Consider the following 13001-nt stretch of genomic DNA (forward strand, 5'->3'; position numbering starts at 1 on the left):
TCTTCTTTCCCGCCAGCAGTCCATATTTCCTAGTTCCATGACGTATTTCCGTTTGATGCCGACAGTGGCGATTGTATCCGGTTCAAAGGCTCTCAACGTGGGTCACTACTGTTTTCAACGTGTGCCCCTAGTAGAAATAATAAAAGGATACTTATAGAGCTAAATAAAGAAACAACACACAGTGAGTACCCTTAAAATATCAACATAAGATCGCTACGTATATCTAGAGCTTGTTCTAAATCTCTAGGTGTTTATTATGAAAAGTTTATCCTTTGCTAATAGCTAGCTTATACCCTACTGCTTGTTTATGGGGCGACTCTTAATTAAATAAATGCCCTGTATCTTTCACATAATAATCTCAACATTGTATGTTTTCCGACCTAGGTGACAATGGGGGAATTCAAAGTGCACCGGGTGCGGTTCTTCGACTACATGCCCAGTGCCATCAGTGCCATGGCATTCAACGTGCACACAGAGAGACTCGCGGTGGCTCGTGCTGACGGGACAGTAGAGATCTACAACTTCGCAGACAACTGCTTTCAAGAAAAGGTGCGAACTTGCATGCACTGACAATTCATATTATTTATATATTTCTTTCCCTAAATGCTACTATGTCCAAAATGACAGCAGGTCATTTGGGTCAAAATTTGCAGTGATCTTGTTCTAAATATTAGACGATACATTAAGATGCATAACCTTTTAAGGAATAGCTAGGAAGTGTAGTGCTTTAGTGCTCACATGCAAACGTCATCTGCAGGTGATCCCGGGGAAAGATGGTAGGACAGTCGAGGCACTCTGCTGGGCTGGGCAGCGTCTGTTCAGTACAGGTCTCAATGGAGAGATTGTGGAGTATGACCTGGTGAACCTGAGGTCGAAGTACACCGTGGAAGCGTACGGAGGACCAGTCTGGACTATCAGCAGCAACAGTCAGGGGACACAACTTGCGGTTAGTCACGTAACGGTCTGATGTTCTCTTGTTTTAGCCATAGACAATGATGAAAGTCTCATGTTGTCATTGCTTCCTTTTTTAGGTTGGTTGTGAGGATGGGACAGTGAAAATCTTTGAACTTGTGGAAGACAGCATTCAGTTTCTAAGGAACTTCGACAGACTGAAAAGTAAGTAGATGGATAAAAAGCACAGATCTTTTTTTGTCCAGGAAAAAACGCATTGAAAATCCATATCAGCAAACTAATAGTGTGAAATATTGTACAATGTCCAGTCTTATGACCAAGACTCATTCAAAGATATCTGTCGAGCTATTTGGTTTTGCAACCAAATATTGTCAAAACAAAAATCAGTATTGTAAGCCTCTATCCAAACCTTTAATAACCGTTTTAATGGGGCTGATATTGTTATAGGAATTAACATATAACGAATCAAGCTGATGAGAACTCCAGCCATAAGCACAGTTACTGTTTGTCATTGTATTGGTGTTGTTGTAACATGTGGGATGGTTATTTCACTCTCCTAGGTCGTGTCCTATCTCTTTCATGGCATCCATCTGGTACACAAATTGCTGCTGGCACCATGGACATGATCCGTGTGTTTAACGTCACCACAGGTGAGACATGTACAGCGTTATTACAGTGGGGTAAAGTGTATACTATGACTTTGGAAGAACATGCAGTCCAATCTCCCGCATACATCGGTTTCTGTTCATGGAGTAGAGTTGATGTTGATACTAAATTGGACGGTGTTGGTACAGTCAATAATCTAATAGTATGTGATTTGTATTTAAGGTATAATATGCAACATTTTAGTTGGAAATGTGGGCTAAAACACATTTGTCATGTTGCCGCATATTAATGTCTACAGGGATCTAGGTTAGCTCTGACTGCTGCAGTGTAGAGATATCTTGTCAAGTATTTTTCAACAAGGCTCACTGTTTGAGGGTGGGTTTGAAAGGATGAGGAGCAGTGTGTTTGAATATTCATTAATACTGGAGCTAGCTTGAAATGGCAGATCTTAAGTATTGTACCTTTTTGAATAACAAGTACCTTTGGGTACAAAGGAACGCAGGAACGTTTGCATAGTTGGTGGAAAAAATATTTTTTTTAGCTTGGTAACATTTTAGATTGCTTTTTAAATCTAAAACAGGCCTACTTGTGCCTGAGTTTTTGTTGGTGTCAGAGTGTACAGCCCCATGTGCCTGAGCTGACCCTTTAACGTTGCAAAAAACCTTATAGGCCACGCAACTCAAAGGATGATGGTGGATAGGGCTGCGGGGGCCAATAAGAAGAAAGAAGTGGCGGTCTGGAGCGTGGTCTTCCTGTCCGACAACACGGTCATCAGCGGAGACTCTGCCGGGAAGGTCCAGGTGTGGGACAGCCAGATGGGCACGCTGATCCGCACCCACCTGGTCACCAAGTGGGACGTCATGGCGCTGGCAGTCTCCCGGGTGAGCTTGAACGGGCCCCATCGTTTTCTGTTGGCAGTAAGGGACGTAAATCCCGCTAAAATGTTCTATTTTTTTTCATGTTGAGGTCCACACGAGAACGTCTGAAATAGTTACCGGTGAATAAGGGTTAGAATAACGTTGTACGGTTGTTCCCCACTAAACCGTGTTTTATGCGTTTGGAGAGAAACAGTTATTTTCCCGATCTGTTGATAACCTCATTAGCGACCACGCTCTGCTGATGCGTGGCGTCATGCTGAGCTTCTGAATGTGTCGCGGACAGGACGAGAGCAGCCTGCTGGCGGGCACGTCGGAGGGCAGCGTGGTCCAGTTCCAGTTCATCTCAGCCCACCTGGATCAGCCCGACAAGGAGTGGCAGCGCACCCGAACCCTGAGGAGCCACTCGCACGACGTCCGGGCCCTGGTCCACACGGACACCGCCGCCGTCTCAGGAGGTCAGTGGGGAGGCTGCTCGTAGGCTTAGGATCGTTATTATCAGGTCAAATTGATCGCCCCATTACATTTTGATACTGTTTGTCTTTTTTGTAATAATTTCTGATTAATTAAATGTTTAAATAATTCAATTTCGAGATAATGATCGTTATTCCATTGTTATTCTCACAGGAAATGATGCACATCTGGTAGTCCGACCCTTTATGGAGAAAGTTGTTAAGGGTAGCAAGGAATCTGCGCCGTGCAAAATCACCTTCCCACATGTGAGTACCAACTCCAGCTGCGAATCTGATATCTAAACAAATTATCGTCAACTGTACTTTAGGCAATGGCTTGTATTGTTCTCTTGGCTGCTCTTTATTTAACCTTGACTGTTTCGGTCTGTTGTCCGTGTAGAGAAGCCTGGTGTCGTGTGGGAAGAAGGCAGGAATTCTGCTCTTCCAGTTTCCTGAACGCTTGGAGGTCTGGAGACTCGGTGAAAGCAATGAAAACGGTGGGTGGGGCAACCTTACACTGGAATACATATAAATAACAATAGATGACAATGATTTAAGTGTGTGGTGTGTAAACATTCCCTATTTTGTACTAATTGATACTTCCTATATGCTAATCATGTACCTTTTTATAGGGATACCAGGAGAGGAGCTATCTGTGACAAAGAAACCCGAGGCACTGATTCACCTGAAGAGAAAGGTGTGTGCCAAGGACGTGTGTGCAACCAGCTTCTGTAACGGCAATCTTGACCTTAAAACCAGTGAGCTCACTGTGTGTACGTGTGTTCTCTGCAGGGCGATGATCACATTTGCTGCAGTACTCTGTCTCCATGTGGAGGCTGGCTGGCCTACGCCTCTGCCTCCAGCGTCCGTCTCTTCCAACTCCAGTATGACAACGACAGCATCGCCCTCACTAAGGTAGAGATGGGACCGGGTTGCTAAGGTTCCTCCGTTTGTGTGGAGCTTCATGTATTGCTCAGGTGTTGTGCAAGGTAAAAGTTCCAAGGCTGTCACTCATTATTTGGATCTTTATTACATTTCTCTGTGCCTCTTGGGAGTAATCTCCGAGGCTCAAAGCACAGCGTGCATATGAAAGCTGAACTTTCTTGCGCCACATTCTCATTCATCTTTGCCATTTAAATTGATCCGCTGAAAATGAAAGTGTCAGAAGCGCCGGGCTGAGCTAGCATAAATAAACCCCACACTGAAAAAATAAAACATTCTGGTCCATTATGCGCTTCTGCTACACCTGCGAAGTGGAAATGCTAATTGCTGAACATGGGAGCAGAATGAAAGCTGATGCGCTTTATGGTTATAAACACTCCAGGCGTCCAGGCGGTAAGCTTGGAATGTCCTCTCCTGACAGTCGTGTGCGGTTCTATCCCACACCCCTTAAACCTTTGCTATTCCTCCTTCCTTCCAGGTTAAGCTGCCGAAGGTCCTTCGCTGGGCCAACCAGCTGTGCTTCTCCGCCGACTCCTCCAGACTTTTCGCTTCCTTCAGCCAGTCATCAGTCCTCGTCTTTGCTCTTAGCAAGTCGGAGGCCAAATACGTGCACACCCTCAAACCCAAGTCGGGTGAGACAACCGTACTAACTTCACATATATCATGAGTACCCACTTAATTGAAAGGGAATTGAAAATGGCTTTCGGTTTCAAGTTTTCTGTCCTGTGGTTCAATCCCATTGAGATTGGTTTGGCATAACTAGTTGTGTTCTTTGTACCCCACTACTTCCCTTCTCCCTCACCACCTCCACCTGAAGTCTCTAAGCAGGCGGTTCACCTGATGTCCACAAGCGACGATGGCCAGTGGCTAGCCACCGCCAACTCTGACTGTGAGGTCCACGTCTACAACCTCAAAAAACTCAAGGTGTGAAAGGGGGCCTTACTGCATGGGCGCAACGGGAAATTCTTGTTTCCACTTGTTTTTACTTTTTTGACTCCTTACCATTGCAAATGTATCAAACCGCCAACCCGTGTCCCTGTCTGTGTCCAGTACCACTGTACGGTCCCAGTGTACGGCTCCTGTCCTAGTGCCATGGCCATTCACCCGACAGGCAGTAACGTTGTCATGGTGCACGCTGACCAGAAGGTACGTGTTCTGCCCTCATCAAATGGTTTCTTGTGTTGGGTTGTACTACGCCGTGTGTATATTCAGTGGTGCCGACCTCACCCGCTCAACGGTGATAATGCGGACGCATCCGCAAAAAGCTTGAGGAGGTGGTGGAGAAAACTGCGGGTTTATTTTACGGCCTCCCCTTTTTCTCTGGCCGTAGATCTTTGAGTACTCCTTGGAGCAGAAGGAGTACACCGAGTGGAGTCGCAGCCTGGCGAAAAAGGGCCTTCACGGCTCGTGGCTTAACAGGGTCGCACCCGTCACCCACGTCTCCTTCAGCGCCAGCAACCCAGACTACATCATCCTGCATGACATGAACATGTTCTGCATCATTGACAAGAGTCTGGTATGTGTCTGCGCTGCCCCACACGACCGTCGGATTCCTGCGGTGCACTGTCTTGCCGTGGCTTTTCAATTGACCGTCAACAACATAAAATCTGACCTAACCTCTTATGCACACAGCCACTTCCGGAGAAAGACTCTGACCTGTGCAATCAAAATCAACTACGTTCTATGAATGAGGCTGCAAGGGTCAAAGACAGCCATGCTTTCAAGATTTGTGAGATGTTCAAGGTAAGACTATCCATGCGGCCTTCTCAGTGTGACGTGTTTGATTGTTACCACAGGTCTAATTCACACTTTGTAGCTGCGTCCTGAAGCGTAGGCTTCAGCCTCCATGGGCTGCATTTCTTGGATGCTATTTCCTCGAGGGCTGGTAAAGAATGCTTCTAATGCGGCCAAGAAATGCAGCCCTCGTTCTGAGGAAATTTCAAGGATGCGGTTAGTCCCTCGTAGCCTCCTAGCAATGGCATTTCCAGCATCTCCTGACTTTACTTAAAATGTAAAAGACTTTCAATCTAAAAAAAAAAAACATTATACTTATCTACTTAATTTTTTTTTCAAGATGCTGGATGCAGATTGGGAACCCTTCTGTTTATTCAACTAAATGAATATGTTTAATCAGAAGATAATTAGCCATGCTAGCTAGTGTGACTGACCGTACTGTGTGTACTGCGTCTGTTTGTCTAATGTAAAAATAAGCCAAACATGATCTTTCACACATCACGCTTTCACACGCTAAGGGGGAAAACAACTTGGTGACATGTCAGTAGGCCACAGTGAGCAATGTCCGGCCGTCTCATTTCTGAGACACAGCTCATTTCTAATTCCTCTGTATTTCCGTCTGTGTTTAAGAACCTGCTCTGCGTGGGCTTGATGGAGGACCATTCCCTCGTGGTGGTGGAGCGCCCCCTACTGGACATCGCCACTCGGTTACCTGCACCGGTTCGACAGAAGAAGTTTGCCACATAGAGCGAGGTCAGATAACTGTGCTGGTTTTCCTGGTGGCATCGGAGCCCTGTCAATACCGCTCGCAGCCGATATCAGTCATTTCTGGGGGGTCCTAAAAGCTGTTTGCAAGGTCAAGCGAGGCCGGTGGATATTGTCCTATTTAGTATGTGTATATTGAATGCAGTCATGATGGCAGACGTGAACACTTGCTGAAAGAAAAGCCCAATAACGAGGACTTCAATGGTGTTTTTAATCAGAAAAAAGATACGTGTTGTTTCACATACTAGCCCGGGCTGAGTCCAAATTTTCTCTTTACTTTTCATTCAGGTTCTATATCACGGACATCTAATGTGTAGGGCCATAAGATGCCCCCATGAGTGCATCTCAAACAAGGCCTGACTTTGGGACTGGGCAGATTGAGTTACACACAACAGTTGATTATGAGGATGTTTTAATAGAGGTTATTGAAGTCGACTCAATTCTAGCGATTTTATGCTACCGGTGTCCCAAACTCCCACTCCCATGCTTTGTAAAGATTTCTAATGTAATAAATATAACTATTTCCAGAAGTGTTTCATACTGATTATTTTCCCCCCTCTGATATCTAAAGGTTGACACATTTTGAAGTAGCAGGTTAAACAAAGGGAACAAAACACATTTAATGTGTCGTTCGGCTCGTTCCACACATTTTCTGTATCTTTAGTGAATAATTAATGCAGCATTTTAAGGGACATTTGCCTCTGAATCCCAGGGTTCTTAACAAGATTGAAGATTCAATGTGTCATAAGATATATGATGTTTTGAAGGTAGGAGTAAAACAAAATCAGGAAAAAGTCATGCCAAAATCAAATGAATACAACCATTTCTGTTTCAGTTACTTAATCCAATGATGCGTTTTGTATACGTAGTTGTTGGGATTACACTTTAAGGGACCTACCTACTATGCCAAGAATACTAATCCAAAACCCCACGGATTACATAGTAAAAAAAATCATTCATGTTCAATTTCAAAGAGCACTAAAAATGGTTTTTAGTGTTGCCTAAATGGATAACAAGAAATTAGTTTTCAGGGCCTGTAATGCACCCTTGAATGATTTGCCTGATTCTGTGCGCGTCTGCTTGTAAGACTTTGTTTTGAGGATCGATCTTTATAGCTGCCGAGTAATCTTGAAGACCTGTCAAAAAAATACGAATGACAAAGTCAAAGTTTGACCTTGGCTGGCAGTGTCTCCTAGTATGGTGGATCAGTAAAGAGCTTATTGATGGAGCACTTAAGGAGAGTCTCTCCTACCTTCGGTATAGAGCTCCAGCTCACAGAAGGCAGTGCCCCGCCTCACGTGGGCTCTTGCTCGGGCCGATGCGTTGTCAGCTACGGGCGGTGTCAGAAGATCTAGGGCCTAAGGAGCACATCATGGCTATTTGGACCATCCTCCTCTTCAAATCCTGTGCTCCTGTCACATATTTTTCATGTAGCTAGATGTTTTTTGAATGTGACCATATGGCGGAGTCTGATACTCACATTTGACGTATCATCAAGAGCTTTGTGGAGGTTTCTTAATTTGAGATGACAGGCAGCCCTGTTCGAGTAGAAGGCTGGGATCTTGCTGTTCAGCCTGATCGCCAGGTTGTATGCATTAACTGCACCTTGATAGTTTCCAGTTGCAAAGTATTTGCTAAACAAAAGCCGGTTTATAACATTAATTGATGACAAAACCATACCAATTCCAGATGTCTGGTGGATGTTTACTGTACTTACTCGCCCTTATCCTTCAACCAGTCTGGATTCCGCTCCTCATCGCTGAGATCCTTCAGTTCAGCAGCCAGCTCTGTGTTTCCTGCGCGTCTGGCCTCAGCCTGCTTTCTAAGCCACTGTTAGGACAGAAGAGCTTTGTCTAGCGTAACATAAGCAGGTCCCTTATATAGGTGGAGAGAATGGATGCTAGTCTTTGTTTTTTCACAGCTGTAAATGTTGTTTGGGCCATGTATACCAAGTTTGTTCTGCAAAGAGAGAGGGAGGGAGAAAGAAAATATCCCGGGGACAAGTGTAAACGGCGGCCAAAGAGAGTTTTTTCCAGAGCTGATTTGTGATCCGCTTTTAAATCTCCAAAGGTAGGCGGTACGTTGTCATTTTTCCTGTTTTAATGTAGCATTCATTTGGTTATACAGTCGTCAAACTGTACGGTTACTCACTGGTTCTGATCAAACTAGTAATTGACCACTTTCTCTGCAACGTGGGACATAGAGGGAGAACCAAAGGAAAGCCATACCTCCTCCTCTTCTGGCACCCGGGACTCCCGAAGGGCCGTGGGGAACACTCTCGGTGTGAATTTGATCTGGATCGTTCCCGAAGACCTCGGCGCAGGTAGGTCCACTTGTTCTTTTCTGCTGCCTGCTCTGGAGGAGGTCCGACCTGCAGGTAAGAAGATGATGAGTACGCTTTAGCAAAAGGACAACAATAATAGGCTAAATAATAATCAAAGTAACCTTGGTTTAATTTACAAAAATAGGAAAGAAATGTATCCGATTTTAGGAGAATGGGCATCATAGCAGTTTCTGGGAATAGCAGACACATACCAACCTCTTCATTTGTTGTAATACTATTTTTATTAAAAAACAAGTGTACAGAAATATGCTCACCAGGGTTGACACTGCAGCCACGTGAAGCCTGGTGTAGGGTCTGAACTTTATCCCTGTTGGTCAGGTTGATTGGCGGTTTTTCCACAGCTGTTTGAATCTGTCTTTTTTTCCATCCCTCAAGTTCTGCTGTTGCTTTCTCTCGTTCTTCATCCTTCATCTTCTGAATCAAGTCTCTTTCTTCCTGTTCAAGCTGGCATAGTCGTGTTGATGATATAAATGTAAATAGATAACAAAGAGTCAGGTCAAAGTTCACTTTTTCTTAAATAATGACATTTTTGATAATTTCATCACACTACCTTCATCATCGTCTCCAGGGCATATTTTTTCTCTTGTTGCTTTTTCACAGCTTTTTCTTTGCGGCCATCCGCAGTCTTTTCCATATGAGCCTGCAATGCTCTTTCTCGAATTTCTTTCTTCGTCTGTTTATCATCTGAAACGTATTCAATGGAGAAAAAGATAGATATGTGTCAGATCGTCTTGTCATGCATATATGGGTGCCAGAACAGCCAAAACCCAAGTCAGTTCACAACTAGTATGTTGAGGTGACAGGTACATCAGGACATTTCTTCCTTACTAATACTTAAAACGAGGTGGTCCCATAGTCGGTGGATCCTTTTCGGCAGAGAGATGACTGCTACTCCGTTTCCAATCTTGGCTGTGCTTTTCGCTTCGTCAACAGCTTCAAATAGAAATGCCTCCAACAGGAACGGTGGGAAGTGGACCTGTCGATACGTGGGTTTGCGTTGAGATGACGGGTAACACAACACAATACTTTATGAACACAAACACTGACTCGCTTATCGTGTCCAGTCAAGCTCTACCTTGAGATACTCATCTGTAGAGAGTATGTCGACGTGCTCAGCCGTAGCCCCTTTCAAAGGCACACGTAGGTAAACCATCGATTCCGTTTGCGTCCAGGTATAATCTTTCACAATTAAAGGCATGTTTTAGCGGTGCTTGTCGAGCCTAGCGAACGGACAGAAGTTTCCACCCAATTGTAGGGATGAACGGAGGTATTTAAATTAACAAAAGACTTGGGGGGGGGGGGGGGGGGGGGGGGGAACTCAAGTCTCGATGGCAAGCTGCGTTTGAGACAAGTGAAGGCTATGCGGTGCTACGAGGGTGGAGGTCGGAAGAGTTCTAGATTCTTGACGAACTGCGTCTCGTTGCCATGGTGACATGTCTGTCTTTCTGTTTGTGAGCGCGCAAGCGTGTTCGTCTGTGTCAGGGGGTTGGGTTGAATAATAATAATAATACATTTAATTTAGAGGCGCCTTTCAAGACACCCAAAATCTTTTTGTTATTTATATTGTCGATGATTTGAAGAGATGGGAGTGGGGTTGCTGATGGATCTCGTGTCATGTGTGTGTGTGTATATATATATATATATATATATATATATATATATATATATATATACATTTCTCTGAAGCACTTTGAGATTCTTGAATATAAAGTGCAGTATAAATAAAATGTATTATTATTATTATTATTATTACATGCATACATACATACATACATACATACATACATACATACATACATACATACATACATACATACATACATACATACATACACATGACACGAGATCCATCAGCAACCCCTGATAATAATGAGCCTTGACGTTATCAATTATTCAAAGATAATTCGTAGGTAATTCGTGACGCTCCAACAGGGGGCGCTAAAGGGTTGGGCTTTGTCAAGGTATTCTGGAAATGCTTGTTGTTTTCGAAACAATTTATATCATGTAGCAGCCATAAGGGAAATCTGGGGAAGGATTTAATATCTAGTTCAAATGAACTACTAAATTAGAAGTTCTTACAGCATCATGACTACATTAGACACACACACACACACACACACACACACACACACACACACACACACACACACACACACACACACACACACACACACACACACACACACCATACACATATATCTCACAGAAATTATCAGTGGATGTTTATGTTTAGAGGGCGATCATATGACAGTGTTTTAAAGACAAGAAGAACTGAAGGTCAATCTGAGCCTTTTCATTTAACACATGTCACGTGCACTAGACCCCACAATCAGCCTTTACAATGGGAACCATTGGCATAGGACTGGTATCTATTAGCCGGGAATACAGGAAACACATAATAAAGTAAGAGTAATAAAGCAAGGTAAGACTTATTAGCTTTCTCTTTCTCTTAGTCTACAACTCTCTTACAATCATTTATCCTACAGTATCCGGGATTATCGAGACATTAGTGGAAAAAAATCCAAGTGAGATGGAAATACTGCATACTATTGTAGACAGTTATCACAGTCATCCCGTCCAGCCTGCTGCTATGACCTCCTCTTGGAATGTAGAAACAGTGCCAAGAGGATCACAGCTGAGAGGGAACTGAAGATGAACAGCTAGTTGAATCACACTTTAAAAATGATAATAAGAGGACAGGTGAACCGAAGAAATCTATTCTATATGACCGTCAAGTTAGTCCATTCTGATAAAGAATAATCCAATTGCTTTCCTTTTTAATTCAGAACTATGACTTGGAAAAGGAATCCTGTCGCAGATTTGGAAGGATAAGACTGAGAATTAAGAATCAGCATTGTGGTAAATTATTGATGGAAGTCGTTCTCCTTGTGCCTGAGTAGAGTGCATCATACCATGACATTGCAAGAAGAAATCAGATAAAGAATAGGGAAGCCATGTACATTTTGAGCTAAATATCTCCACCACACTCTGAAAGGTTTGCTGATGACGTTTTGTGAGAAAGGTGTGGGATCGGAAACATTCACATTCACATAAAACTAGGAACCAATCAAGTGGCTCAAATAACACTAGTAACCAATCAAAGTTTCTCATATGACACTAGTCACAAACCAAGTGTCTCTTATGACATAAGAGACACTTAACGTCATAAGTAAAATCTTGTAAAATCCTAAATAAACATAAACTAACTGTATCCTATGCTTCTGTACTTCAGAAATGGAGGTGTTCATTGCTGACGGCTGGTATCCGTAAGCGTGCAATTGGCAAACACAAACTTGGCCCGCAGTAGTAAACTACAAATAAGTGTAGGTAAAGGTTTCAAATCCACACCGTGTCGGCTGACCACTGACATACGCTCATTAAAATCCCCTTCTGAAAGCTTCATCCACTCATGTGAATGAGTTTGTCTTCCGTAGAATACCTCCGGAACGAAAACCGGTTTCCGGTTCATGCTCTGTGCCGTCTCCCCCCAAAAGTTCAGCTTTATCATCATAGGAATGCTGGATCCAAGATTAAATATGACACTACAGTATTACCAAATTAATTTCCCCTCATAACACTAGTCTCTAATAAAGTGTCTCAAATGACACTAGTTAAAAATCAAGTATTACAAAGACAATTGTCAAAATGTACAGTGATTCATTATTTGAAATATGTGTAAAAAACGTTGATGAAAATACATCTTCAGACGAATATGAATCAGTGTATCGGGCTGTGATGTCCATTGAGAGATATTTTGACTTGGACGATTGAACGATTTCAGCACATCCACCATGTGAAATGGGTTCATCTTTATTGACGGAAAAGAACACTGCAGGGTGTGAGGTGGACTGACGATAAATGAGACGAGATGAGATGAGTGCTTAAGATAGGTCACAATCTGCACACACATACTGTGCTCCAGCACATCGTTCACTTCAGATAAGTTATCTGAGAGGAAGAGAAGAGGTTCATCTTCAACCAAGGTCAAAGCCCGGCTGGTGAGAAATATGCCCTATGTCCCAGTGTAAGAAGACCGTGCATAACATCAAGTGTTATTTTTCTTTTTACAAGCATTATGTTTCCTACTCCCACTCTTTCTTTCTCTCTGTCTAACAGGGACATCACATACATGTCAGGCTAGTACTTAAAGCTAAGGCAGGGCATGGGCAGCCAGTGATATTGAATAGCCTTCTTTTCTTTATGGTCGGTATGGTAAGAGAATTACAAGAAATATTACTAGAAATGCATCCTAAATAAATTGCCTACCCTAGCTTTAACCTTACATGTTTTAAGGAACACATGATTGAATGAGAATGTTAAAGGTTACAATAAACAAAATCAATTATAATAGCCAAACAATATCGCCTTACA

General features: G+C 43.2%; 2 protein-coding genes across 3 annotated transcripts; one reads left to right on the forward strand and one right to left on the reverse strand.

Moving 5' to 3' along the window:
- Positions 1-57: 57 nt before the first annotated feature.
- On the forward strand, positions 58-6816 carry utp4 (UTP4 small subunit processome component). 2 transcript variants are annotated; one of them, XM_060061152.1, is made up of 18 exons: positions 58-181; positions 385-549; positions 758-946; positions 1032-1116; positions 1473-1562; positions 2188-2399; positions 2680-2851; positions 3021-3112; positions 3246-3342; positions 3478-3542; positions 3638-3760; positions 4266-4419; positions 4605-4711; positions 4838-4933; positions 5118-5303; positions 5420-5530; positions 6152-6274; positions 6575-6816. In XM_060061152.1, exons 2-17 carry the CDS (start codon positions 391-393, stop codon positions 6266-6268), a joined length of 2055 nt encoding a protein of 684 aa, XP_059917135.1. In that variant the 5' UTR covers positions 58-181; positions 385-390; the 3' UTR covers positions 6269-6274; positions 6575-6816. The 2 variants fall into 2 exon arrangements, with proteins under 2 accessions (XP_059917135.1, XP_059917134.1); XM_060061151.1 differs by having other exon boundaries at positions 6152-6816.
- On the reverse strand, positions 6510-10028 carry dnaaf4 (dynein axonemal assembly factor 4). The gene is made up of 9 exons (XM_060061155.1): positions 9706-10028; positions 9459-9606; positions 9181-9314; positions 8885-9074; positions 8515-8657; positions 8004-8116; positions 7767-7920; positions 7539-7644; positions 6510-7422 (listed from the first exon to the last, which is right to left on the reverse strand). Exons 1-9 carry the CDS (start codon positions 9826-9828, stop codon positions 7307-7309), a joined length of 1227 nt encoding a protein of 408 aa, XP_059917138.1. The 5' UTR covers positions 9829-10028; the 3' UTR covers positions 6510-7306.
- Between the last annotated feature and the right edge of the window lie 2973 nt (positions 10029-13001).

The sequence above is a fragment of the Gadus macrocephalus genome, chromosome 9, assembly GCF_031168955.1.
Source record: "Gadus macrocephalus chromosome 9, ASM3116895v1".
Lineage (NCBI taxonomy): Eukaryota > Metazoa > Chordata > Actinopteri > Gadiformes > Gadidae > Gadus > Gadus macrocephalus.

Coding starts and splice junctions, on each gene's coding strand:
- utp4 (XM_060061151.1), top strand. CDS start 391: ATGGGGGAATTCAAAGTGCACCGGGTGCGGTTCTTCGACTACATGCCC. Junction 550..757: donor ACAACTGCTTTCAAGAAAAG/GTGCGAACTTGC, acceptor CGTCATCTGCAG/GTGATCCCGGGGAAAGATGG. Junction 3,343..3,477: donor CGGTGAAAGCAATGAAAACG/GTGGGTGGGGCA, acceptor ACCTTTTTATAG/GGATACCAGGAGAGGAGCTA.
- dnaaf4 (XM_060061155.1), bottom strand. CDS start 9,828: ATGCCTTTAATTGTGAAAGATTATACCTGGACGCAAACGGAATCGATG. Junction 9,315..9,458: donor CCACCTCGTTTTAAGTATTA/GTAAGGAAGAAA, acceptor AATACGTTTCAG/ATGATAAACAGACGAAGAAA. Junction 8,658..8,884: donor TGGCTGCAGTGTCAACCCTG/GTGAGCATATTT, acceptor TCTTACCTGCAG/GTCGGACCTCCTCCAGAGCA.